Genomic DNA, 24,250 nt, shown 5'->3' on the forward strand with positions numbered 1-24,250 from the left:
AATTCTGTTCTGGTGCTGAAAACAAAAAGACACTGTTCCTTAATTCTAAATATGTCTCACCCTCCCCATTTTACACCTGACTCCAGTCAGTGGATCCTGGGGTTCAAGTAAAAAACAGAAGCAGGCGCTGCAAGCTTGAAGTCTGCCTCCCCCCGCGTAAAGGACAGAAGGCATGCCATATTAAAACCGAAGCAGCAAGAAAAGGCTAACATCTATGCCAGGGTCAGGCAACCTGGTGCCCTCCAGATATTTTGGACTTCAATTCCCATCAGCCCTAGCCTAGCCATGGTCAATGGTCAGACACTGTGGGAGTTGTAGTCCAAAACAGCTAGAGGGCAGCAGATTGCCTATCCCTGATCTATGCAGTATATGGTGTGTTTGCCTGTGCTGTGAGGCTTCACCAACCTGTGCAGGCCTTAATGGTGCTACTAATCGATTTCCTCTCCTTGGCCCAGGCGATACTATATTATTTGATGACAAATGCCTGAAACAAGAATCTAGGTCTACTTTGGATGCAACACAATCCATGGTTTAACGGACAGTTTGCAGATGACACCAAATTATTTAGGGTGGTTAAAACAAAAAGGGATTGTGCTCCAAAAGGATCTCTCCAAACTGGGAGAATGGGCTTCTAAATGGCAAACACGGTTCAATGTAAGCATGGGTAAAGTGATGCACATTGGGGCAAAAAAATCCCAATTTCAAGTATAACCTGATGGGAGCTGAGCTAGCAGTGACTGACCAGGAAAGAAATCTTGGAATTCTGGTGGCCAGCTCAATGAAGATGTCGACCCAATGTGCAGCCGCTATAAAAAAGGCAAACTCCATGTTAGGCATAATTAGAAAAGGGACTGAGAGTAGAACTGCCAACATCATTCTGCCCCTATAAAAATCTATGGTGCAAGCACACTTGGAATACTGTGTCCAGTTCTGGTCACTACACCTAAAAAAAGATGTGTGGAGGTGGAAAAGGTACAGAAATGGGCAACTGAAATGATCAAGGGGCTGGGGCATCTCCCCAATGAGTGAAGGTTACAACAGCTGGGATCGTTTAGCTTAGAAAAAAGGGGGGTAAGGGGAGACATGATAGAGGTCTACAGAATTATGCACAGTGTAAAATGTGGATAGGGAGACATTTTTCTCCCTCTCTCAAAATACTAGAACCGGGGGTCATTCCATGAAGGTGATTGGTGGGAGATTCAGGACAGATAAAAGGAAATACTTCACACAGTACTTAATTAAACTATTCACTACCACAGGACTTCGCTACCACAGGAAGTAGTGATGGCCACCAGTTTGGATGGCTTTAAAAGGTTTTTAGACAAATTCCTGGAGGAAAAGGCTATCAATGGCTACTAGTCCCGATGTACTACCTCCAGTACCAGAGGCAGTGAGCCTATGTACACCAGTTGCTGGGGAACATTGGTGGGAGGGTGCTGTTGCACTCATGCCCTGCTAGATGGACCCTTAGTCTGATCCAGCATGGCTTTTCTTCTGATCTATTTTCTTATGGACAGGAAACACACCATGAACACATGCACACCTTCCTCATTCCTCTCCTGGTTTCTTAGAACCATATTTTGCTGTGACAGTTGAACCAAAAACTGGGTTTTCCTAGAAACCGAGAATAACTGTATTTTTAAAAGGGTATAAATGAGTCAACTGTTTGAAAAATTGTGGCTAGCTATGGGATACGTAAGAGTTTCACAGCAGTGTAATTAGGTTAGTCTCAACTTAAATAGCAGCTTTATTAGAACATTTTAAAAAAGTCACTCTTGCAGTCTAGGACTGATCTTGCCCCTAATGAGGAAGTATTCATTTCTTTTGTCCAGTCTATGTTTGGTGCAGATGTTCCAAGGATGATAAACACAGCTGTAGGCTTGATCATAGTGTGTGAGACATCCTTATAGTACTGAAGAAAAGCATCCTACTGTTTCCATTTTGTAGAAATCAAACAGAGCTGGAAATGTCCTGCTTCCAGATGAACTCTTCTGTGTAGTGGCTGCCTCGGTTACAGTTCTCAGCACACGTATAGATAGCCAATGTTCCCCAGTCAATGCTTTCTCCAAGGCTGTCAACTTTCAGATGACTAAGAAGTTGTGGCATAACCTTAGGCACACATAAGACATAGGTTGTTTTTTTTCAAGCAAGTTGATCAAACAGAACTGTCAGGTCACTTTCATTCTACAGTACAGAAAGCTTACTGATTACATTTTTATTATATCCTGCAAAAATTTCCAACCAAAAAGAAGAAAGCAAACAGGATTAAATTTTAGGGGGAAAAGTGACCGAGTCCAATTCAAATATTTTCTACATGTTTTTCAAAGCTCGCAACAATTACCTGTCCTAGAAGGGGTTTTTTTTAGCACCTTCTTTTTCAGGGCAGAAGTCCAAGATTATAGCCTAGTAGCATATACTCATATTTAACTGAGAAATATTATTTTTGGAGTAAAAATGCATAGGACTGGGCTGCAAATTAGATTAACACAGATTTTGGCAAGGATTCAAAGAACCATTCTAGCAGAACTAAAAAAGGCATTCCTGGTCAGAGTAAGTCAGTTGTAGTTCAGCCCCTCTGAAATCAATGAAACCTGTGATTTGCAACCAAAAAACACCTTAGCATATTTACTGTTAAAATTCAACTCTACTACCCTTTATGAATACTGCTGCACACAGTTTAACCAAATTTCCATACCTGGAATTCAAATACTCTTTTACCACCGCACGAACAGTTGGGGATATCTGTTTCCTGAGGAATATTTCCCCCTGAAATCCAGATGGGGCCTTCTGCATCTCTGCAGTATCTGATTACCTGATATTCAATAGAGATCATAGAGCTAGAGATTAAACTACACAGAAAGGCCCTAAATCAGAGAAAGGTAGTTGCACTTCAGTCCCTTTGAAATCAATGAACCCTGTCATTTGCAACCAAGTATAATCCCATTGATTTCAATGGCAATTAAACAACTTCATCTGAATTGGGGTCAAAAAGTTTAGTAATAAAGCTGCAATACATAGTGTGGTATATACTGTAATAAGTAGCCCCTTCAATGTTTCCACCTTCGTTTGTAAAATGAACAAGTACATTGTTTTGTTACTATGTGTGTTTTAAACTAATCACATAATAAAAGCAGTTTAATACATTAAAAAGAGTAAAACAGAGCAATAGAGGGAAATGCCAATATCCAGCAGAGATTAAATATAAAGTCATTAAAATCCTGGTTAAATAAATACATATCCTGGCACTGAAAAGACACTGACCTGTTTCGCATGATCACCGTGGCTTAAACAAGCCACAGTGCATGTTGGGCGCCATCTGCCTAATCACTGGCCTGGGCGCAGTTTATTGTGTCATCTGAACCCAGGCAGCACGGCTTGCTGGAGGGGGGAAACAACCCTTAAATAACCCAACAATAGCCCATGTGTTATTTGAGAGTTGTTTCCCCCTCCAACAAGCCATGCCGCCCAGCATAGCACAGTGCAATGAGCTGTGCCTGGGAGGGTGATTAGGCAAATGGTGCCCAGCATGCGCTGTGGCTTGTTTAACCCATGGTGATCATACAAACCAGCACATTAACAGTGCAATACTATACTTGCCTACTTGGAGGTAAGTTCCACTGATTTCAGTATCGTTTACACCTTTCACCAACTAAGGCGACTCATCACAGATAGCCTGGCTACTGTTACCCATGCTCTGATAACATCTGACTTAAGACCAAACATGGGCATAGTCTGAAGCCACATGAGGCAGCCACCGTGCTGAAGCTAAGCAGGTCTCGGTCTGGTCAGTGCTTGAAGGGGAGACCACCTGGGAACCACATGTAGCCACCTTGAGTTCCATGATGGAAGAAAAGTGGGATATAAATGCAATAAATAAATAAACAATTTGTTATGTTTCAACACATTTTCTAAAGCATACCTATGCTAGTCACTTTTATATTGAAGGAAAAAGCTGCCATGCAGGCCATCAATCTGGATTGCTTTGCATTCCTGACCCGGATTTGGGGGGGGACTGTGCCAGTTTCTGAAAATCCCACCCTCCTCCTGGACACTATTCTTCACACAGCTCATGCTTAGACAAATCAATTAATGTTTTATATATTTTGTATTGTTTTATTGTGTGCTCTTTGGTTTTAATTTTTTTATTCAGCTATTGGGCAGTATAGAAATGAAATAAATAAATATATATATAAGTAATGAAGGCTAAGGCTATCAATGGCTACTGGTCACAACAGCACAAGTTGTTTGTGGACTTCCCAGGATAGGAAACACTTCTGCTATTTTGTCTTATTTTTTTTATGCAAAACAATATTAATTTTTCTTACACTTTGGCATTAAGCCCCATCACTCCTCTCTCCTACTTCTAGCAACTTCTCATTTGGATTAAACTTCTGTCCTATACCCCAAATCCAAGTATTTTAGTGCTATGAAGGCCCAATGGTTCGAAAATTTATACTGACAGGATTTTGGACTATACCACTAACACCACTTCCACAGTAACAAACCAAGATCAGGCATGAATGCTGTATGCTGAATGCTGTATGCTGATATTAAAAGCAGCACTAATATTAACCAGGGAGAAGGGGCATTGCAAAAATGCATATTTAATACCTGTTCTGGTTCCAAAGATATTCTCTCTTTAAATTTTTGAAAAATCTTGTCATCTTGGGTTTCATGTTTTGCCATTGCCTCTAGGAAATTCTCATCTAGGGATTCATATGTTTCATCTGAAAAACACACACAATCCAAATTAAAATTGTATCACATTTAACTTTTAATATCACATTTAACACATTTAATTGTATCACATTGCAATCGTATGGGGATATGCAGCTGCCTCCGAACTTGCCTATCCAATGCAGGGCAGGAGAAACACGAAGGGGATTGTTCCCTCCGCGCTTCTCCTGCCCTGCATTTGCGGATAGACAGCCAATTTCTGCTGTCTAGCCACAGGAAGGTGGAGGAGGAGGCTGCCAGACAACACATAGGATATGTTGTACCAGCATTTCTGCCTTCCCCACCACAGAACTCCCCCTGGAACGCCCTGTTTAGGCCACTCTGTGCTTCTCTTCTGAGCATGGAGCTTGGGATCTTTCTGCGCTGCCAAGGCAGCGCAGAAGGGGGGAGAAGGTCAGTTCTCCAGGAACCGACCTCAGAGCACAGGCTTCAAGTTTGGTTCCAGAAAACCCATATATCCTATGTCGTCTAGATGCTGACTAGCGGCCATAAGATTGCTCCCTCCTAGTGTCTTTTTGATAAGATTTCTTGTGTCAGGCTGTCTGGGTCACTGTCAAGTCACTGTCATGAAACTTGATCTATAGAAAGATCAGCAAAGCTTTTGACAAAGTGCCCTATGATGTCCTGATGAGCAAACTAGCTCAAAGTGGGCTAGATGAAACAATGATCCGGTGGATCCACAGTTGGCTACAGAATCGGACTCAAAAGAGTGCTTATCAATGGGACCTTCTCCAACTGGGGAGAGGTAACGAGTGGGGTACTGCACGGCTCAGTCCTGGGCCCAGTGCTCTTCAACATTTTTATTAATGACTTGGAGGAGGAGGTGCAGGGAATGCTGATCAAATTTGCAGATGACACCAAATTGGGCGGGACAGCGAATACTTTGGAAGACAGAAACAAAATTCAAAGTGATCTGGGTAGACTGGAGCGCTGGGCAGAAAACAACAGAATGACATTTCATAGGGATAAATGCCAACTTCTGCACCTAGGAAAAAGAAACCAAATGCACAGTTACAAGGTGAGGGATACGTGGCTCAACAACACTACAAGCGAGAAGGATCTTGTAATTGTTGTAGATCACAACCTGAATATGAGCCAACAATGTGATGTGGCTGCAAAAAAGGCCAATGCTCTTTTGGGCTGCATTCATAGAAGCATAGCTTCCAAATCCCGGGAAGTACTAGTTCCCCTCTACTCAGCACTGGTTAGGCCTCATCTGTGTCCAGTTCTGGGCACCACACTTGAAGAAGGATGCAGACAAACTGGAGAGGGTTCAGACGAGGGCAACAAAGATGATCAGGGAGCTGGAAACAAAGCCCTATGAAGAGCGACTGAAATAACTGGGCATGTTTAGCCTTGAGAAGAGAAGACTGAGGGGAGATATGATAGTGCTCTTCAAGTACTTGAAAGGTTGTCACAGAGGAAGGCCAGGATCTCTTCTTGATCATCCCAGAGTGCAGGACATGGAATAATGGGCTCAAGTGAAAGGAAGCCAGATTCCGGCTGAATATCAGGAGAAACGTCCTGACTGTTAGAGCAATACGACACTGGAACCAATTACCTAGGGAGGTAGCGGGCTCTCCCACACTGGAGGCCTTCAAGACGAGGCTGGACAGCCATCTGTCAGGGATGCTCTGACTTGGATCCATGCATTGATCAGGGGGTTGGACTCGATGGCCTTGTAGGCCCCTTCCAACCCTACCATTCTATGATTCTATGAAAGCTTAAATCAATAATGAAGAAAGCCACTTTCAACTTGGTAGTCTGCAGTAGCAAAATCAACCACCTTCTGACTTTGAATTTACTTAGGGCACAATCCTATGCATGTTTAGGCAAAAAAAAGTCCTACAACTCCCAGGTTGTCCCGGCCAGCATAGCATGCTGGGAGTTGTAGGACTTTTTTTCTGTCTAAACATGCATAGGATTGTGCCCTTAGAATCAACCAGCTCCATTTGAAATACATGGTTTCTTTCTATGAAGTATACTTTTTAATATACCAGCATTAATGCTAGGTCAAGGACAGCTTGTATGCTTTGTATAGGAGGCAATAAAGAAAAAAAAACCCAATTGTGAATTCTTTTAAAATCACATTCTTAGGAGAACTCGTTATCACTTTATTTAGACTTCTCTCTATGTTGTCTTTTAATGGCAAGCCCTCACAAGACAGGTTACAATAAACATGTAAAAAACCCCACAAGTTAACCTAATAAAAACATCAGAGTAAAAACATATATAAAGTATCATCAATAAGGTGGCAAAGTTATTTATATATTAAAAATAATCAGAGAGCTTGTAATAGCTAGTCGACATATCAGTAACAAAAGCTCACTAAGCCATACTCTTTGCTCAAGGCATTCTCAAGAAATAGCGCAGCTTTCAGATAACTGTGTCATTTCTACAACTTCTACTTTATAAACTACCTGAACGTTGCAATCCTATACAGACTTACCTAGAAGTAAGTCCCACTGAAATCAGTGGCCTTACTTCCGAGTAGACATGTACAGGATTGAACTGTAAGTCTTCAAAAGGCTTGCATGATAAGTTAGAACAAAATGATAAGATCAGGATTTTAATTTTCAAGTTAACGTTTGTTCAATCGAATATAAGATCATACTAATTTTAAATATCTGCATGCAAGAGTACAGGTAGCACAGTTATGTATCAATACTGAGAGATTTATCATGATCAAAACTGCACCTCTGTGCTTTTTTGGATTCAATTATTTTCATTTATGAGCTGCGGGCAAACAGCATGTTACCCTTCTATGTACGGTATTTCAATTTGAAACAAGAGTAGATATAATTTAAAAATACCTCTTAAGAGTACAGAAAATAATTCATACTGCTTACGTATATTATCTGCAGGTGTAGATTCCTCATTTTTCCCCAGATCTTCCTGCTCTGTTTCATTGACTTTGGAGGAGTCTGCTTCCTCAGGCTCTCTTACAATTTCATACTCAGGGAAAAGAAATTTATGATCTGGAATCACAATATTCAGCTGATCTACAAAACAAGAACCTAGCATTTTTTCTGTATTCATATTTTGTATTGTACAAATACTATTTTATAATGCTTTCGGGGGGGATTTAAAACTTACAATAAATATAGAAAGGAATAGAGGGGAAAATAAAAGATAAGCCATAGTATAAACAGTGTTTTCTTTAGCAACAAACTGTTAATTCCAGGGAAGATGCATTTGTAGAAAATTGCCCACTAGATCAGTTTTATAGACCACATGTGACAGCAGCTACTTCCCAGTGCTTTTGAAACTGTAGAAAAGGTTAAACTTTCATTAGCAGTAGCAGAGTAATTTGGTGCTATGAAGGTCAGAAAACAAATGTTCACTTTAGCCTGAAGCACAAATAACTTTCTCTATACAACTGTATCTGTGTATGGAAGGCTAGCAGCTGGAGGACCCTGAGGTTCCTCCAGTTGCAGACCCTCTTTCCTCCTCCTTCATCCTTACTGAAACTACTAAGAGGAGGGATTGGAGAAGACAAATATAAAGGGCAATTGAAGAAAGGAATCCTCCTCTTCACACACCACTATGTCTCAACCACTCTTGTATTGATTAGTTAGAAGAGTTATAACACATTGGGCAGTATCATGTACTTAACACTGCGCCTCTGCTGGTTCCGTTGCACTCACGGGATCCACCACAAACACAACAGGAACTAGTGCTTCCTAAAGGAACCCCGGCAATTAGTAGAAGCACTTTTTGCAATACAATAGGTCAGCGGACCTCCCTTCTGCAAGCTCCGCTGACCAATGTCATTCCGGAAACCAGCATTTCCACTCACTTCAGAAACTGCTATGTTCCCATTGCACTAGCGGTAAGTCCCACTAGTGTACGTCCAGTATTGGATACTGCCTGCTATTCTTACACATGCATCCATTGCTTATTGCGCTCCATCTCCACTCACCAGGATAAAGCTTAAGAGAACAACCTGGAGTGTAAGAATGGCAGGAGGAAGGTCCCATCATCTCTTGCTCAGACACATGCTCTCTATCTCGCTCCACAAGCCAATCGTACAGTATAAGAGGTCTGGGAAAGGGAAGGACGAAGTAGTGGCTGGGCTTACTAGCAGGCTACTGGGAAGGTGGAACCTTTACCCTCCTTCAAAATGGAAAAACCGGTTGCCAGCAAGCGGTAAGCACATAACAGTCTCCAGTTTTAAAAACACTATGTCTCCATTTTTTTTCCCAAACCCCTGCTTGCCTCTAGGAGCAAGAATGACATCAGAACCCTGCAGTGACACAACTTCTCGTCCTGTGTCAACGGATACTATGAAACTTTAGTACAGATGGCTGCAAGACCAGTAAGGACACAGGGAAAGGATGGTGAGGAGAGCAGAGGTCAGTAGAATGTCCAGCTTTTGAAAGTGCACCCATACAGAATGCACTGGAGCATTTGGACTTGGGTTTAGTCCACTAACCTCAACAGAGCTGGCACTTTACTCTTAAATCTATTTCAGTGGAAGAAAACTCATGAGTGCCAACAAACACAAATCCAAGTGCGACATTTTCATTGGCCTACATACCCAACTTTAATATTATTTATTCTCCAGTCAAGCATATTTCTAATCACTTACCAGACTGTAAGCATGATACCTTATGTCCAGCTTTCCAGTCCCTAACCTGATGGTCTTTGCTACAATAATGAGCCTTGTGACATTTGGAGCAGGTTTTGGGACCCAAACATCCACAGACTCTGCACAGGTTAGCTCCACATTTCAGCTGCAGATTCACACAGGGCAGCTCTTCTACGGGTGGCTCTTCAGGCGGTGGATCATAGGAGTAAGTGTCATTCTTCCTCGGTAACTGATTCCTAAAGACTTACAAGAGAAAAACACACAAGTACATAATTAACTATCTGAAAGAGAGAGCATAGGCAACACTTTCGTTATTGCTCGTGGCTTTATTTATTACATTTCCATATCACCCAATAGCTGAAGCTCTCTGGGTGGTTGGCAACGATTAAAACCACAAAATACAACACCAAAAAATACAATACGCAGGCTTGAACTAGTCTGGCGCTCTCCACATGTTCTGGGCTACAGCTCCCATAATCCCTGATTACTAGGGCTGATGGGGGCTGTAGTCCGAAACAGCTAGAGGGCACCCTGTGGCCCAGCCACGGCAGCAGGCTAACTCCGGAACAGGCAGGCAGCCACAGCGTCCACGCGCGTCCTTGCCTCTCAGGCTGCCCGGGGCGGCGCCGGCGGGGCGGTAGCAGGCGGGCCGGCGGCAGCCGAAGAGGAAGAGGCTTCTGTGGAAGGCGTCGGGCCGGTCGTGGAAGGGCGCGTAGAGCTGCAGCAGGAAGGCGCACGGCTGCGCGCACTCGCCGCACCGGAGCTCGGCAGGGCCCGGCAAGCCGGCCTCGCCCAGCCAAGCCGGCCTCCCGCCGACCTTGCAAGGGAACTGGTCGCTGCGCAGCCGCCAAGCAGCCGCGCCGTCTTCCACGAAGCCCAGCTCGGCCCGCCGCGAGCCCATGTCCCCCTCTCCGCCGAGCGGCCGCCGCGGAAGGCGAGCCCGGCCAGTAACCGCCCGCGCTCCAAGCCTCCCGAGAGGAGACAGCGCCCCCGGCGGCGCGGCGGCTTACGAGCGTTCTCGCGCGTGGCGGGGCTGTGGCGACGGCCCCTCCCGGTCCCCGCCGCGGAACGCAGGCCCGGAGCGAGTCGCGCGACCAGGAGGGCGGAAAGCGCTGTTTGCGCCCGGAGCGGAGCGGAGGGGAGGGAGCGCCGTGGGCTTTTTCTAAACTGGGGTGGTTTTAAACCCCCCGCGCCCTGCTAAAAAGGGCGGGGGGCGGGGGGCGGGGGGCGGGTGGCAGCACCGCAGCTCATTTCGAGCACCGCCTTCTCGCGCAGCCAGACCAAATGTCCGGGTCTTCCTCCCCTCACACCGCTCCACCCCCGTGCATGAGGCAACTGCTCTAAAACCCCACGCTGAAATGCGGCCCTGCTGCTGTTTCAGAGGCCCTTGTTCACTTCCCTTGCTTTGAGCCCTGGCAGGGCTCCGATAGAGCATGAGTTTGGAAACATTGCATGAAGCACGCTGTTCCCCGAGGGCAAATGTTTCTGGAATACTTGGCTTCCAGCTGTGACACAGTCTGATAATTCAGAGGAAAATGCGATGATTGCACTGAGAGATGCTGTCACGAACGTATGCATAGGAGGGCAACCTCAAAAGAGAAAAATCCATAAGCGTGAACTTTTGTTATATTTGAAACACACACACAGCATCCACTTATAAACGTAACTGATAATGCACTTATATAAAACCTAACCAACCCCCGCCACCCACACAATGCACATTACACTGAAATAGCAATGTGCAACAGTTTAAAGCAACAAAAATTATTCTTAGTTTAATCTTTAAAGAGTTGCATATACAGTTCTTCAGCAAAGGAGATCGTTACCTTGTCATGGTGCTGGAGCTTGAGCACCTCAATGACATCATGAACTAAACCATGAAGGGACACCCAAGACGGGAAGGTCATGGCAGAGAGGTCAGACTAAATACAACCCCTGGGGAAGGAAACGGCAACCCACCCCAGTATTCTTGCCATGAAAACTAAATGGATCAGTACAACCAGAGATATGTTGGTATACCATCGGAAGATGGGACTCCCAGGTCAGAAGATGGTCAAAATGCTACTGGGGAGGAACAGAGGATAAGTTCAACTAGCCCCAGATGTGATGATGCAGCTGGCTCAAAGCCGAAAGGACGGCTAGCAGCCGATGGTGCTGGTGGTGAACAACGAATCCGGTTCTAAAGATCAACACACCATAGGAACCTGGAATGTAAGATCTATGAGCCAGGGCAAATTGGATGTGGTTATTGGGGAGATGTCAAGATTAAATATAGACATTTTGGGTATCAGTGAACTGGAATGAGCCACTTCACATCAAATGACCACCAGATCTACTACTGTGGACAAGACCACAGAAGAAATGGAGTAGCCTTCATAATTAATAATAAAGTGGCTAAAGCAGTCCTTGGATACAATCCAAAAAATGACAGAATGATCTCAGTTCGAATTCAGGGTAAGCCATTTAACATCACAGTGATCCAACTATACGCCCCAACCACAGATGCTGAAGAAGCAGAAGCAGATCAGTTCTGTGAGGATCTGCAGCACCTACTGGATAGTATGACAAACAAAGATGTTATTTTCATTACAGGAGACGGGAATGCTAAGGTGGGTAGTCAAGCGACACCTGGAATTCCAGGCAAGTGTGGTCTGGGAGAACAAAGTGAAGCAGGGCATAGGCTGATAGAATTTTGCCAAGACAACTCACTGTGCATAACAAACACTCACTTCTAACAACCTAATAGACGACTTTATACATGGACTTCACCAGATGGTCGACACCGAAATCAGATTGACTACATCCTTTGTAGCCAAAAGTGGCGAACATCTATGCAGTTGGTAAAAACAAGACCTGGAGCTGATTGTAGTTCAGATCATGAACTTCTTATTGCACAATTTAGAATCAGACTAAAGAGAATAGGGAAGACCCACAGATCAGTTAGATATGAGCTCACTAATATTCATAATGAATATGCAGTTGAGGTGAAGAATAGATTTAAAGGACTAGATTTAGTAGACACGGTCCTGGAAGAACTATGGACAGAAGTTTGCAACATTGTTCAGGAGGCAGCAACAAAAAACGTCCCAAAGAAAAAGAAAACCAAGAAGGCAAGATGGCTGTCTGCTGAGACACTGGAAGAAGCCCAAGAAAGAAGGAAAGCAAAAGGCAACAGTGATAGGGGGAGATATGCCCAATTAAATGCAAAATTCCAGAGGTTAGCCAGAAGAGATAAGGAATTATTTTTAAACAAGCAATGCGTGGAAGCGGAAGATGATAATAGAATAGGAAGGACAAGAGACCTCTTCCAGAAAATTAGAAACATTGGAGGTAAATTCCAGGCAAAAATGGGTATGATCAAAAACAAAGATGGCAAGGACCTAACAGAAGCAGAAGAGATCAAGAAAAGATGGCAAGAATATACAGAAGATCTGTATAGGAAGGATAATAATATCAGGGATAGATTTGACGGTGTGGTCAGTGAGCTAGAGCCAGACATCCTGAAGAGTGAGGTTGAATGGGCCTTAAGAAGCATTGCTAATAACAAGGCAGCAGGAGATGACGGTATCCCAGCTGAACTGTTTAAAATCTTGCAAGATGATGCTGTCAAGGTGATGCATGCCATATGCCAGCAAATTTGGAAAACACAAGAATGGCCAACAGATTGGAAAAAGCAACTTATATCCCCATACCAAAAAAGGGAAGCACCAAAGAATGTTCAAACTACCGAACAGTGGCACTTATTTCACATGCCAGTAAGGTAACGCTCAAGATCTTGCAAGGTAGACTCCAGCAATTCATGGAACGAGAATTGCCAGATGTACAAGCTGGGTTTCAAAAAGGCAGAGGAACTAGAGACCAAATTGCCAATATCCGCTGGATAATGGAGAAAGCCAGGGAGTTTCAGAAAAACATCTATTTCTGTTTTATTGACTATTTTAAAGCCTTTGACTGTGTGGATCATCACTAATTGTGGCAAGTTCTTGGTGGTATGGGGATACCAAGTCATCTTGTCTGCCTCCTGAGGAATCTGTATAATGACCAAGTAGCAACGGTAGGAACAGACCACGGAACAACGGACTGGTTTAAGATTGGAAAGGAGTACGGCAGGGCTGTATACTCTCACCCTACCTATTCAACCTGTACGCAGAACACAACATGTGACGTGCTGGGCTTGATGAAGCCAAGGCTGGAGTTAAAATCGCTGGAAGAAACATTAACAATCTCCGATATGCAGATGATACCACTTTGATGGCTGAAAGCGAGGAGGAGCTGAGGAACCTTCTGACGAAGGTGAAAGAAGAAAGTGCAAAAGCTGGGTTGCAGTTAAACCTCACAAAAACCAAGATTATGGCAACCAGCTTGACAGATAACTGGCAAATAGAGGGAGAAAACATGGAGGCAGTGACAGACTTTGTCTTTCTAGGCGCAAAGATTACTGCAGATGCTGACTGCAGCCAGGAAATCAGAAGACGTTTACTTCTTGGGAGGACAGCAATGACAAATCTTGATCAAATAGTGAAGAGCAGAGACATCACACTGACAACAAAGGTCCGCATAGTTCAAGCAATGGTATTCCCCATAGTAACCTATGGCTGCGAGAGCTGGACCATAAGGAAGGCTGAGCGAAGGAAGATAGATGCTTTTGAACTGTGGTGCTGGAGGAAAATTCTGAGAGTGCCTTGGACTGCGAGAAGATCAAACCAGTCCATACTCCAGGAAATAAAGCCAGACTGCTCACTTGAGGGAAGGATATTAAAGGCAAAACTGAAGTACTTTGGCCACATAATGAAAAGACAGGATACCCTGGAGAAGATGCTGATGCTAGGAAAAGTGGAAGGCAAAAAGAAGGGGGGTTGACCAAGGGCAAGATGGATGGATGATATTCTGGAGGTGACGGACTCGACCTTGGGGGAGCTGGGGGTGACGACGGCCGACAGGAAGCTCTGGCGTGGGCTGGTCCATGAAGTCACGAAGAGTCGGAAGCAACTGACCGAATAAACAACAACAACATATACAGTTTAGAAAGCAGTTACAGCATTGACATTTTGTGGGAATTACTTCCATGAAAGAAAAAGAAGGAGGGTGCAATCCTATGCAGGTTTAGACAGAAAAAAAGTCTGACAACTCCCAGCATGCCCCAGCCAGCCATGCTGGGAGTTGTAGGACTTTTTTCTGTCTATAACTGCATAGGATTGCACCTTAAGTAATTGCTTCATAAATACAATGGCAACCAGTGACTTTTTCATTAAATATTGCTTTTAATGCTATATCCTTAGTTTCTCAGTTACAATGTTTTCACAACAACAAAATAAACATATAAAAGTAACAATTTCCTTATCAAGAGAAACATTTCAGATGTTACTGTGTAAGTCTGCCAAATATTAATGCGGATGGAGGAAGGAGAGGAGTGATATTTATTAAAGAGAACATCAGTGTACAAATAATTCTAAGTATCAATTCTGGTAAAGTTCAAGTGGTGATGAAAACGTTCTGACTCCAGAAGTTCTTTCTCCACCACTGTGCAGTGGTAACATTGTAAGGTGGGAAGTATATTCTGTAATCTTCAGTAACATTCTGTCCATCATCTGCCTTACTTCCAATGGTTCTCCGCAGTTGCAGTGTGCATATGGCAAGCCACTCAAGATTAAAGTCTTGCAGCCACAGGGTTTTGTACACGTATCCTAGATTCTAGAAGGATAGGAATACAGAGCATAATAGTCTGAGACAGATTGGAAGGGCTCACAATATTCCTTTGAAAAACTTAAAGAAGCACATAATGAAGAAAAAGTACACTGCACAAGTGAAACTCTGAGATTAGTTATGCGAAGTATTTATTTATTAATTTTAAAGACATATACCACCAACCCAACATGGTCCTCTGGGCAGTTTGCAAAATTTAGATAATAAAACACCAAGAACCTAAGCATCAAATAGATTAAAAAAACACTACATACCAACTGAATAGATAAAATAAAACCAGCAACAATAAAACAATGCCCGTAGCAGAACATTAAACACTGGTGATCTTAAAAGCAATCTTAAAATGATGTTAAGAAGCTCTTAAAATGTCTAGGAGAATAAAAAGTTCTTCATCTGCTGCCAAAAGGACCATAATGTTGGTACTAGGTAAGCCTCTCTGTGAAGGGTATTCCACAATTGGGGTGCCACCACTGAAAAGGCCTTTTCTTTGGTAACCACCTGCTGAACCTTGGTGGGGACACCCTGAGAAAGGCCTCTAAAGATGACATTAGTGTCCAGGTAGGTAAATATGGAAGGAGGGGATCCTTCCGGTAACTGGTCTGTTTAGGGCTTTATAGATTAACACCAGTGCTGAGTAGCTCTAGTACATCTAACCTTTCTGAAAGGGAAATCCATGCATAGCCCCAGCTGTTGGATCAGGAAAGGAGCCCTGGTGATAAAGGAATGATGACTGGTTTGCATATACTTTCTAATTCACCTGGGGATGGCCATGGGGAGAGCATATAGACCTCTTAGCTGGATTGGGGCAAAAATCTCTACTCATTGTTAAAACAAACAGTGTGATTTAAAGATCAGATACACTGGCCACATTCACAGGAAATAATAAACCAACGCTCTGGGGAATCCTGGCTTATTGTGAACAAGCTGTGTGCTAGTTCACGCACCTCATTCCTCCTGCTTGGCTCCTCTCATTAGTGCAACTGCTTAAATAAGCCAGGCATTTTTTTTAGCATGGCATCCAACCTGGGGATCTTGGTTTGTCATTCCCAAACAAGCCAGGGTTTGTTCTTGGCTTATAAACCCTGACTTCTTTTATAACAATAAACCAGAACCCCATTACTGCTTTGTTTAGGCTTTCATGCTAGGAACAAGAGCCAAAAGACTACGTGCACCATCACTCAGCTCATTCACCATAAGCAGGATTCCCCAGGATCCTGACTTATCCTTCTGTGCAAATGCAGCTAATGAATAAGTGTCAGCCTCCCTGTCATGGATCTGCCGCAAAAGGTTGATGGGTACCATCCTCAATGTGCTTGCTCAAAATGATTACTGAAGAAAATGACTATTCCCCCGCCCCCCCCCCCACTCCCAATGCAAAAGCTGTCTTGGAGCTGCAAGTCCCAAGCAATTAAGCATGTTGCACAGAATGTAATTAGGAATCCAGAGAATTAAATAAATAATAAGGTAACTGGTACTAATACGGAAGATATGAAGTGAGTTCACAATGAACTTTAGGTAATCATTATCAAAATGTAATTGGCAAAGCAGTTTGGATAATATCCAAAGAGAAAATGCAGAATTATAACTCATCACCAGAGATTAAAAGGATTATGTGAGAAAAGGAGAGACATCAAACTGTATTAGTCAGGATCAGAGTGAACTTAAAAGTTCTCACTTATGAATTAATGAGCAAAAAATACTTTGTAAGGCATAAATATGAAATCTGATATATGGATGTCTAGAAAAATGCATGTACTTAGGTTTAAATTGTAAACTTTGAGTAAGAGATCACTTTGCCAAAGACATATATCAAAATTAATTGTGTCTAATTTGAAAAGTGTATGTTTAAGCTTTTGCATGTGTGTTTTGATCATGAAAGATTCTTTTAGAAGTGAAGACTGTGAACTTAGATTTATGAAAAAGCAATTAGTACTAACATATTGGCAGTGAGGTAATATTTAGAAACTGTATAAATATGATCTGATTCGGGGTCAGATAGCTTCTTTGATATTGACGCACTTTGCCTGTGATACTGCCAGACAACTCTGTAGAGAAGTCTTGGTAAGCAAAATGGGCTCAGCAATGCTCCCTTTTGTAACAGCAAGAAATGCTCAAGAAATATAACTTTAATTGCTTTGAAATACTTTACTACTTGTATTTTAACTGGGAATTTATATTTGTATCAATAAAAGAAAAATGGATTCAAAGATTCCTGTAATATAATTACTATTAGTACTAAATCTGGATTGCAACCCACCAAACAGTTTTAGGCGTACACTTTGTTTAGAAGGGTTTTTATCTGCTACAGGGGGTACACAGGCAGCCAAAGGCTCCCAAAGTACAGAACTATAGGCAGATAACTCAAACAAAGTAAAATCATAACACCCCTACTGCCAACTAGGCAGAGAACAAGACAAAAGAACAAGCACTACTGAAATAAGGCAACAAGGCTGGAATCAGTGAAGGTGAAGGGATGAGATATAGTGATAGACAGGTGGTACGTAGTGGAGGACATAATCAAAACTACATTTTAAAGATCCACATGCAATACATGGTAATCTGTATCTTAGTTTTGAATTTATTTGCTAAATATTTTAGGGTGTTTTGCTTCTTTGGTTTTTTAGAAGAACAAAGCATCCATAAGGTTACAGCAGTCAAGGTGGGAATACAAGGTGCCACATTTTTCACTACAATGTAGAAGGAAAGGTGGAAACTGTTAAAAGTGGAAACAAATAGGCATTGAAGAAATATTCAAAGCCATATGAGAGGATTGGCCATTCTATACTGATAGATGGACTAATGCAAACATGGTATATAAGGCCCTGTATCTTTGGAAAAATCTCTCAAATTTCACAGAACTCCATCCATTAACAAGGATACTTACCAAACATTCCTGCAGTTTTACTCAGAGCCTCTTTACTTACACTGTAAGTGAATCCATCAGACCTGGGAAGGAAAGAACAAGAACTAAGCCATATAATCGTGTAATTCTCTGTCCCAAAAGAAATATGAAACGAAGAATACCATTTTGAGCATATGAACAACACGACAGTATTTCCTCTTTTTGCCATCGGTTTTAAACCTCAGCTGACATTCCAAGTAGCCATTCTTCTTAGAAATAATTGAGAAGAACATAAATCATTAAACCTTCAAGTATGCCATTGAAGATGTTGACATGAAAAAGAGCTACCAATATTCTTTCTGATTACCAAGTTATTGGCCAACTGTTTGAAATGTTAAGTTTTTTAGCTATCTATTTTGAAAGCGGAAGTGGCAGCAACAGTAATTATTGACTGAAATCTGGAAGACAGTGATTAATTTACCATTTTCAGACCACATACTAAAATAGAAAAAACTATTTTCCAGTGATTTTATGGAGGCATGCAGAGCACTATTGTACTGTTGGTTTTCTCAATACTGATACAGATTTGGGTCAGAAAGTTAAGTGCTGATATTATTCTTGGTTACCATACACAATAATCACTGGATTAATGTAGAACTATCTAAACTGAGTAAACTGGTTCCATCCATGTACTCGACAGCAACAGTGGAGTATCAGGGTAGCAATCATCTGTGAAGCTTGGTCTACAGAAGGTTTAACCATCTAATTCATTTGCAGGAAATGCATCCTCCCAATTTTAAAGGTCTGGGATAACATTGGAATTCTGGGATAACACTGCTCTCCCTGCCACACTACAGATCATCTGATCCAGTTTGCCAGTGCTGAACTCTAATATAGTTGCAGAATCATTTTTCTGGGGGACTTACACATGCAAACTCCCTGATCTTCAGTTTCCGTGTCATCCATATATATATCCCTCAAGTAATAGCCAGATCAACTCATGTTGTGAATCATGCACTATTTGATATTTTGCAATGGCCTGAAAAACAGGCGCTCTCATGAAAGAAACTGGTGTCATCTCTTTCTAAGCTGGTTTACACTAGAGATGCTCCTGGATCCACTATTACATATGGATTTGTGGTGATGGTGGCCACAACTGCTTTTCATCAGTTAGGCTGGGCGACAGGGCTTCAATTCTATCTGTCAAGGTTTGGATCCAGATTTAGGCATGTGCTGGTGGAATCAGACTTCCCTGCCCCCTCCTCACATGGCAGCCCTTCTAGCCCCATGAACATGCTACGCAGAGGGTTGGGGGAGCCTGCTGAATGGAGTAACTGTGGTTCAGGGGTGGGGAGGGGGATCCCCCTAAATCAATTGGAGGCACCTTCTGTGAGTGGAGCCCTTCTACCAATGGAAGGCAGATGCTGGATCCAACCCCAGATGTGAAAGCAGTAACCATCATTCATATGTTGCCTTCAGGACTAAACACTGTAATATACTCTGCACAGGGCTGCAACCATTGACTGTAATAAGCTTCAATTGATACAAAACCCAGCATCCTGTCTTATAATGGGAGAAAGAGCACATCAGTGTGTAATGATTACACAAAACATCTATACTGGTTGCTTGCTGTCTGCCAAGTTGAGTTCAAAGTCCTGGTTTTAACCTACAAAGTCTTAAGTATTTTGGGTTAAGCCTATGTAAGAGACACTCATCACAATCAGTAAGATCAACTCAGAAGTCCCTCTTAAATTCACCATCTATATACATAGTTCAGAGAGCAAGGATTGTCTCAATGGTTACCCCATCACCACATGCCTCCTTAGAAACTGGGCAAAGTCAAAGTAATTTTTAGAAGCAACACAAACATAATCATTCGATTTGGTTGATTTTTGGTGTGGAACCAAATTAACTAACAAAATAAAAGGAACTACCCCACGGTTAAAACTGCTATTTTAATTTCAGCATCTGTCATGCTTCGTCTGTCATGTTTCGTCATTTCTATTTTCAATATGGTATTTTTACGAATTTTTTTTTTATTTACGTAATACATTAAGGATTTATTGGGTTGTACCCAATGGAACCCCTTCATGGATCACTGCCTTGTTGTGGCGAAGGGGCTTGCGTAACTCAGTGAAGCCATAAGCTATGCCGTGCAGGGCCACCCAAGACGGACAGGTCATGGCAGAGAGTTCTGACAAAATGTGGTCCACTGGAGAAGGAAATGGCAACCCACTCCAGTATTCTTGCCAAGAAAACCCCATGGAACGTATCACAAGGCTAAAAGAGATGACGCCGGAAGATGAGCCCCTCAGGTCGGAAGGTGTCCAATATGCTACTGGGGAAGAGCAGAGGGTATTTCTAAGTAGCGCCAGAAAGAGTGAAGCGGCTGGGCCAAACCCGAAAGGACACTCAGCTGTGGATGTGTCTGGTGGTGAAAAGAAAATCCGATGCTGTAAAGAACAATATTGTTTAGGAACCTGGAATGTCAGATCAATGAATCAAGGTAAGCTGGAGGTGGTCAAACAGGAGATGGCCAGATTGAACATCGACATCTTGGGAATCAGCGAACTCAAATGGACAGGCATGGGCGAATTTAATTCAGGTGACCATCATATCTACTATTGTGGGCAAGAATCCCTTAGAAGAAATGGAGTAGCACTCATAGTCAACAAAAGGGTGGGAAAAGCAGTACTGGGGTACAATCTTAAAAATGATAGAATGATCTCAGTACGAATCCAAGGCAAACCATTCAACATCACAGTAATTCAAGTCTATGCCCCAACCACTGAGGCCGAAGAAGCTGAGGTTGATCGGTTCTATGAAGACCTACAACACCTTCTAGAACTAACACCAAAAAAAGATGTCCTCTTCATCATAGGGGATTGGAATGCTAAAGCAGGAAGTCAAGAAATCACCGGGATAACAGGCAGGCATGGCCTTGGTGTACAAAATGAAGCAGGACAAAAGCTAATAGAGTTTTGCCAAGAGAACATGCTGATCATAGCAAACACTCTTTTCCAACAGCACAAGAGGCGACTCTACACATGGACGTCACCAGATGGTCAATATCGAAATCAGATTGATTATGTCCTTTGCAGCCAAAGATGGAGAAGCTCCACACAGTCAGTAAAAACAAGACCTGGAGCTGACTGTGGCTCAGATCATGAGCTGCTTCTTGCAAAATTTCGGCTTAAATTGAAGAATGTCGGGAAAACCACTAAACCGTTCAGGTATGACCTAAATCATATCCCTGATGAATATACAGTGGAGGTGAGGAATAGATTTCAGGGATTAGACCTGATAGACAGAGTGCCTGAGGAACTATGGACGGAGGTCCGTAACATTGTTCAGGAGGCAGCAACGAAATCCATCCCAAAGAAAAAGAAATGCAAGAAAGCCAAGTGGCTGTCTGATGAGGCTTTACAAGTAGCTGACGAAAGAAGGGAAGCGAAAAGCAAGGGAGAAAGGGGAAGATATATGCAACTGAATGCAGAGTTCCAGAGAATAGCAAGGAGAGACAAGAAGGCCTTCTTAAATGAACAATGCAAAGAAATCGAGGAAAACAACAGAATGGGAAAGACTAGAGATCTCTTCAAGAAAATTGGAGATCTCAAGGGAACGTTTTGTGCAAAGACGGGCATGATAAAGGACAAAGAAGGCAGGGACCTAACAGAAGCAGATGAGATTAAGAAGAGGTGGCAAGAATACACAGAAGAACTATACAGGAAAGATCTGAATGTCCCTGATAGCCATGATAGTGCGGTCACTGAACTTGAGCCGGACATCCTAGAGAGTGAAGTCAAGTGGGCCTTAGGAAGCATTAGTAACAACAAAGCTAGCGGAGATGACCGTATTCCAGCCGAGCTATTTAAAATCCTAAAAGATGATGCTGTTAAAGTGCTGCATTCAATATGCCAACAAATCTGGAACACTCAACAGTGGCTACAAGACTGGAAAAGGTCAGTTTACATTCCAATTCCAAAGAAGGGCAATGACAAAGAGTGTTCAAACTACCGCACCATTGCGCTCATTTCACATGCCAGCAAGGTGATGCTCAAAATCCTACAAGCTAGGCTTCAGCAGTATGCGAACCGAGAACTACCGGAAGTACAAGCTGGGTTTAGAAGAGGCAGAGGAACTAGAGATCAAATCGCCAACATTCGCTGCATCATGGAGAAAGCAAGAGAATTCCAGAAAAACGTCTATTTCTGCTTCATTGACTACGCTAAAGCCTTGGATTGTGTGGATCACAACAAACTGTGGCAAATTCTTAAAGTGATGGGAGTACCAGACCACCTTACCTGTCTCCTGAGAAACCTGTACGAGGGTCAAGAAGCAACAGTAAGAACCAGACATGGAACAACCGATTGGTTCAAAATTGGGAAAGGAGTACGACAAGGCTGCATATTGTCACCCTGCTTATTTAACTTATATGCAGAGTACATCATGAGAAATGCCGGGTTGGATGAATCACAGGTCGGAATTAAGATTGCTGGGAGAATTATCAACAACCTCCGATATGCAGACGATACCACCCTAATTGCAGAAAGCGAAGAGGATCTAAAGTGCCTCTTGTTGAGGGTGAAAGAGGAGAGTGCAAAAGCTGGTTTGAAACTCAACATTAAAAAAACGAAGATCATGGCATCTGGCCCCATCACTTCCTGGCATATAGAAGGGGAAGAAATGGAAGCAGTGACAGATTTTACTTTCTTGGGCTCCAAGATCACCGCAGACGGTGACTGTAGCCATGAAATTAAAAGACGCTTGCTCCTTGGGAGGAAAGCTATGGCCAACCTAGACAGCATAGTAAGACGCAGAGACATCACCTTGCTGACAAAGGTCCATCTAATCAAAGCTATGGTTTTCCCAGTAGTAATGTATGGCTGTGAGAGCTGGACTATAAGGAAGGCTGAGCGCCGAAGAATTGATGCTTTCGAACTGTGGTGCTGGAGAAGACTCTTACGAGTCCCCTGGACTGCAAAGGAGGTCAAATCAGTCCATCCTAAAGGAAATGAACCCTGAGTGCTCATTGGAAGGACAGATAATGAAGCTGAAGCTCCAATATTTTGGCCACCTAATGCGAAGAGAAAACTCCCTGGAAAAGACCCTGATGCTGGGAAAGACTGAAGGCAAAAGGAGAAGGGGACGGCAGAGGATGAGATGGCTAGATAGCATCACGGATGCAATGAATATGAACTTGAGCACGCTCCGGGAGAGAGCGCAGGACAGGAAGGCCTGGCGTGCTATGGTCCATGGGGTCACGAAGAGTCGGACACGACTGAACGACTGAACAACAACAACAACAACCCAATGGAAGCTAGATCAGCCTCATGCGTTCCCCACCCCAAGCTGCCCCACAGGGTTGGGGGACCCTTCAAAACAGTGTTGGAGGTTTGAGGGGGGCTGCAGAGGGCAGGGAGAAATGGGTGAATATCACCTCTCCACCTAGTCCACTGACAGAAGCCTCTGCTGGAATAAAGGGCCTTCCATCAGTGGGGAGACACCAACTGGATACTGGTCTTTACACCTTCTTCAAATATCTTATTGTTTACTAGGGTTTTTTTTATGGTTGGTGTTTTGTATTGAAAGCCTTATATACTTGTAAGAGACCTTACACCCCTTAACATTTTGACTATTGGGTGCTGGATATCATGCCCACTTTTTCTTTGACTCCCAAAAATATACTCACATTTTCATTCTTGCCACAACCCCTAGTCGCACAAGAGCTGCCAAAGCATTTTTCTGCATATCTGAAGACAGGACCTCATAACACTGAGTGCTTCCTAAGCAGGAGGAAGGGGAAGAATTAAAAAGTCAATCCTTAGACCCAAGAGTTAACATAAGCAAAACACTGCACTGTTCAAAGAACACACACCTGTTTCAAGAAGCTGAGAAGCAAAGCTTCGGACTCCAAATATAAACTGCTTCTCAGTAAAGGCCTGATTTGCTTCCTTAGAAAGGTACTTGCAAATTATCTAAGAAAAATATTCAAATATTTATCTTACTAAACACAATACAAAATGTTCAGCATTCTTTCAAAACCAATCCATTGAGAAGGAAAGTTTACAACAGAAATAGAACACCTGAGTCGAAAAATACTTCACAGTGTTTTAAAGAGTTGGACTGGGTTCTAAAGGACAACTTCACAGGTTTAGCCAGTTCCAATAGGATTTCTGACTTTTTTCTACTTTGAATGGCAAATTTCCTATCCTATATCTCGGTCTCCTTTGAAAATCCCCTAGGTTTTCCAAACAGTTTGTAATATAGGATTGGGGCTGGGGGTGGAGTTGTATGAATAACAGAAGATTTTGTGTGGCATAAGGATATGGGAACCCACAAGTAGAAAGGGCTACAGGTAGGGGCTTCTTTCCACA

The 24,250-nt window shown here is 42.9% G+C and overlaps 2 protein-coding genes across 12 annotated transcripts in view; both read right to left on the bottom strand.

The window, feature by feature from the left end:
* Positions 1-1,723: 1,723 nt before the first annotated feature.
* PDCD2 (programmed cell death 2) lies at positions 1,724-10,264 on the bottom strand. 3 transcript variants are annotated; one of them, XR_014786761.1, is made up of 7 exons: positions 9,932-10,264; positions 9,329-9,571; positions 7,587-7,739; positions 4,612-4,727; positions 3,598-3,829; positions 2,696-2,812; positions 1,724-2,109 (listed from the first exon to the last, which is right to left on the bottom strand). XR_014786761.1 is itself a non-coding variant. In XM_084828068.1 (6 exons), exons 1-6 carry the CDS (start codon positions 10,227-10,229, stop codon positions 1,951-1,953), a joined length of 1,062 nt encoding a protein of 353 aa, XP_084684194.1. In that variant the 5' UTR covers positions 10,230-10,264; the 3' UTR covers positions 1,724-1,950. The 3 variants fall into 3 exon arrangements, 2 of the variants coding, with proteins under 2 accessions (XP_084684194.1, XP_084684193.1); XM_084828068.1 differs by lacking the exon at positions 3,598-3,829 and having other exon boundaries at positions 7,587-7,715; XM_084828067.1 differs by lacking the exon at positions 3,598-3,829.
* Positions 10,265-14,565: 4,301 nt separating this feature from the next.
* The window catches only part of GNPAT (glyceronephosphate O-acyltransferase), a 49,179-nt gene continuing 39,494 nt past the window's right edge, over positions 14,566-24,250 (bottom strand). For 4 of the 9 annotated variants that reach the window (XM_084828100.1, XM_084828099.1, XM_084828101.1 and 1 more), the window contains 4 exons: positions 23,752-23,851; positions 23,566-23,659; positions 17,916-17,977; positions 14,567-15,019 (listed from right to left, as the gene is read on the bottom strand). In XM_084828100.1, coding sequence (XP_084684226.1) covers positions 14,976-15,019; positions 17,916-17,977; positions 23,566-23,659; positions 23,752-23,851 — 300 coding nt within the window. In that variant the 3' untranslated portion in view covers positions 14,567-14,975. Of the gene's footprint in view, positions 15,020-17,915; positions 17,978-23,565; positions 23,660-23,751; positions 23,852-24,250 lie in introns of all 9 variants that reach the window. The other 5 variants (XM_084828105.1, XM_084828103.1, XM_084828102.1 and 2 more) reach the window with 2 other exon arrangements.

This window comes from Heloderma suspectum, chromosome 1 (genome assembly GCF_057233095.1).
Source record: "Heloderma suspectum isolate Gila_16-S chromosome 1, 16-S_ref, whole genome shotgun sequence".
NCBI classification, from domain to species: Eukaryota; Metazoa; Chordata; class Lepidosauria; order Squamata; family Helodermatidae; genus Heloderma; species Heloderma suspectum.